Raw genomic sequence first — 3,747 nt, 5'->3', positions numbered from 1 at the left:
CAGGCCCAGATCAGCACCACCTTCCACTTCCCCTCCTACCCACTTCCAGTCCATGCTCCACACAGCTCACCCCGACCATGGCCTGTAAGGCTCTGTACCATCTGGTTCCTGCTTCACCTCCCCTTGCTTACTTTGGCCTTTTGCTGCAAATTCTCTGCTTCCCCCTACCACTGCCCCCGCCACTGCCACCCCCAACTGAGAAATGGAGTCTCACTCCCTACCTTTGTTCTGGGATAATTTGCCAAGATTCGTTCCCAGAGCCTTAACACGTGCTCCTCCCTGGAACACCCAGAATCCTCTCCCCACACTCCTCCCTGGCTCTGTCCTTTCCATCCTTCAGCCTAAATGCTCTTCACAGAGGCCCTTCTGGACCACCTCAACTAAAGTGAAAGATACCAAGGTGGGACCTGTAGCAATCCTTTATTTCCTTCTTAACACAGACATAAATAAATCAAGTAAATAAGCATCATAATTTAATTAATCTTCATTTCTAGAGCAGTGGTTGGCAAACTGTGGCCCACAGGCTGGCCACATCCCTTTTTAAATGGTTTTATTGGAACACAGACACACCCACTGATTTATGTATTGTCCACTGCTACTTCTGACTTGGCAGAGTTATGCAATTGCTACAAACACCATGTGCCCCACCAAGCCTAAAATATTTACCATTTGGCCCTTTAAGAAGAAGTTTCCTGGCTGCACAGAGAGCAGTCTATGGCTCTCTCATCCCTAGATCACCAATACCTCATACAGCTAGTTTGTTGAAGGAACTGAAGGGCTTTGAGGCCCGGCTATAAGCCCTTCTTTACTGGGAGGCTCTTTTTTATTGGGGCAGGTCTAGATCAGGGCTGGGCCAGCTCCCTTCACTGTCCCCAGAGTCTAAGGGATCCCAAGTGAAAGCCCTGGAGGAAATGCACCAGAACCCAGGGGTCTCGAGTCCAAGGTCAGTCCAAGGAGGCCAAACCTTTTCCTCACCCCTTCTGCTCAGTTTCAGAAGAGGGCAGGGGGTAGGTTAGGGCCCTCTACCACCCTTTCGGTGGGATACTGCTCTGGCCAACCCCCAGGCAACGATGCAACTACTTTCAGGGGGAAAACGGGTCCTCTGCTTCTCTGTCCTCCCCAACAAGCGTGGGCTGGGCTAGACCCTGGGAACAGCCATGTAGGAGTGTGGGGAGAAAGCCTCCCTGGTTCAGAAGCTCCTCCCCAGCAAGGAGATGGGTATGGCGACAAGCTACGCCCCACACGTGCCACTTCCTGCTTAAACTGGACACGGCAAGGGATGGGGGAGGCATCAGCTTGTGTGTGAGTGCGTGTCTGGGGGCCACTAGGCTGTATGTGCGCAAATGTACAGGGAAGATGCAGGCTCTGTGAATCTGCCAGGGTGCCCAGGATGAGCTGCGGACTTTTGCCACTGACGCCATGAGTCGCCACGTGGCCCTCTGCTCAGAACACACTACACACCTTTTCCTTTTAATCTGTTATCATCTATCAGGCCCAGGCCCAGAAGAGAAAACATTCCCTTTTTCCTCCCTCCCTCCCCAGTACAAAGGCCCTGATCTCAGGCAGGTTCCATGGGTTTGTGGAGGACAGCCTCTAGGGACAAGCTGAGAACTTTAAGCGTGCGAAAGAGCCAGGTTCCAGCAGTCCGAGGTTCTGGAGGGCTTCCAGCAGCTGTTCCCGTGCATTTCCAATAAACGTATTCTCCAGGAAGGCAGGCAGGCCTCCCACACCATCCCGCAGGGTGTACAGGGGCACCCGTACCAGGCCCAGCACCTGGGAAAGGAAGGAGACATGAGACTCTGGGAACGCAGGGAGCTCGTCCCAGCCAGATCTTTCTAGATCAGAGGTCTCACCCCTTTATCAGTCCAGCAGGACCAGGCCTGAGGACGCACACCTCTGTGGCCCTAGAGGGCCCAGGTCTTTGTAGACAAATGACCCAGGTCATGCTCTCCAGCTCCGCAAAAGCTAACCCTTCCCACATCACAGAAGTGGCTCCTGCCTCCGGGATGCACCCTGGGCCCTACGGCAGTAGTCCTCAAAATGCCGCATCAGCACCATTTAGGAACTTTTGAAACATGCAATTCTCAGGTCCTTCTACCCCTCCCCCACTGAGCCGGCAATTCTGGGAGTGGGGCCAGTAATCAGTTTTAATAAGCCTCCCAGATGATTCCTATACCCGCCAAAGTTTGAGAACCATCGCCATACACAATGTCCCCCTCTACCCTCGCCTAAGTGCCAGGGTTTTCCCTCAAAACATCAGGCCACTTCTACGCAAGAAAAACAGGGTCCTAAGGTGCAACGCCTGCCACTATCAAGGGGGACTAGAAGAGTGACTTGGATGGGTGTGTTCTACAAAGACAACTGTAGAGGCTTGTGAAGTGGGGAGGGGGTTCGATCTTTGCAGAGAGACCAGGTTGGCTGCAACTAGTCACCCAGACCCCAACTACACGAGGAAACTGTGGGACAGGCCTTCGGGAGCTGGAAGACGCGGGGTGGGGTCCTGGGCTGGCCCCACCTCCAGCCCGTGGTCCCGGGCGCGCGGCGCGCCCATCTCCACCGCAGTCAGCTGCTCCAGGGTCAGGCACTTGGCGTAGAAGTGCGCCACGACGCGCGGCCGGGACCCGGCGTGCGAGCTGCGGTAATCGGCACGCTCCACGCGGAAGGCGGCCGCGGCCTCGCCCAGTTCCTCGCCTAGCTCGCGGTTCAGCCCGTCCTCCAGGCTGCAGTCCCGCAAGTCCACGAAGCCGCCGGGGAAGCCCAGGCGCCCGTCAAAGCGCATCTGCATCTGCGGGAGAGGGAAGCGGTGATGGCCGGGGGCGCCCAAGGCGGCGTGGCCGCGGGGCGGGGCGGGGGCGGGCGGTGGCCGGGCGCGCCCCTTCCTCACCAGCACTGCGTAGCGCAGCGGGATGCGGCCGAAGAGCAACCCCGGGTCCGGCGCGTAGAGCAGCGCGTGGCACGCGTGCCGCCAGCCCGGCCCCAGCTGCAAGGCCTCCGCCAGCTCCAGCCTGCGCATCCCGGCCATGACCGGACCTCCCCGCTCGGCTGTCCAGGGGGCCGACGTGGGTAGCGGGCGGGACGGCCAGGACCAATCCCTGCAGGGCCCGGCGGCCAGGACCAATCCCTGCAGGGCGTGGGGCGGGGCGCGGCCGTGGGCCCGGGCGGCAGCCAATCAGCGGGGCGCGGTGGCGGGTAATCGGCCCCGGGAAGCCTAGGGCTAAGTGGAACTCGGGGGAAGTGGGCCTTGGCACGGGCAAGGCTGCAGGCGTGGCCAGGTCCTGGACGCGGCGGGAGACCGTTAATAGTGCTGACGTCACAGTCTAGCTCCAGGGGACTTCCCTAGCCGGTTGGGAGAGCTGGGTCGTGCGAAGAGGTTTGCAGGCTGAGTAGAGTTTAAATATCTAATTAGGGACGCATCCTGGGAGCCACACCTAGTTGGTCTGGATGGTACACAAAGCCCGGGGCCTGGGGTGGGGTAAGGGTTAGCAGAGTTGGCTTCCGAGCCGCAGCCTTCCCTGGGTGGTGGGGACAGAGGAGCGATGGGTGTTAGAGCCATCCTGAGGGTGACACTGCGGGGACTCAGTAGCTGATTGAGTGTCGGGGGGGGGACTTTGCCAGGATGACGTCAGGGTGGATGGCGCTGTCACTTTCTGGGATGGGGATTATAGGATGGGGGTGAGCAACAATAGTGTAGTTCTGAAATTGGGGGTGGCAATAGGTGGTGGATAGGATGGACAGACCCACGAGATT

The 3,747-nt window shown here is 58.6% G+C and overlaps 1 protein-coding gene across 1 annotated transcript; it reads right to left on the bottom strand.

The window, feature by feature from the left end:
- Positions 1 to 401: 401 nt before the first annotated feature.
- NUDT16 (nudix hydrolase 16) lies at positions 402 to 3,056 on the bottom strand. The gene is made up of 3 exons (XM_004283423.3): positions 2,885 to 3,056; positions 2,516 to 2,785; positions 402 to 1,773 (listed from the first exon to the last, which is right to left on the bottom strand). The coding sequence occupies exons 1-3, from the start codon at positions 3,020 to 3,022 to the stop codon at positions 1,594 to 1,596; spliced, it is 588 nt and encodes a 195-aa protein (XP_004283471.1). The 5' UTR covers positions 3,023 to 3,056; the 3' UTR covers positions 402 to 1,593.
- Between the last annotated feature and the right edge of the window lie 691 nt (positions 3,057 to 3,747).

Source organism: Orcinus orca, chromosome 5 (assembly GCF_937001465.1).
Source record: "Orcinus orca chromosome 5, mOrcOrc1.1, whole genome shotgun sequence".
Lineage (NCBI taxonomy): Eukaryota > Metazoa > Chordata > Mammalia > Artiodactyla > Delphinidae > Orcinus > Orcinus orca.
This window is presented reverse-complemented; position numbering and strand designations above follow the sequence as displayed.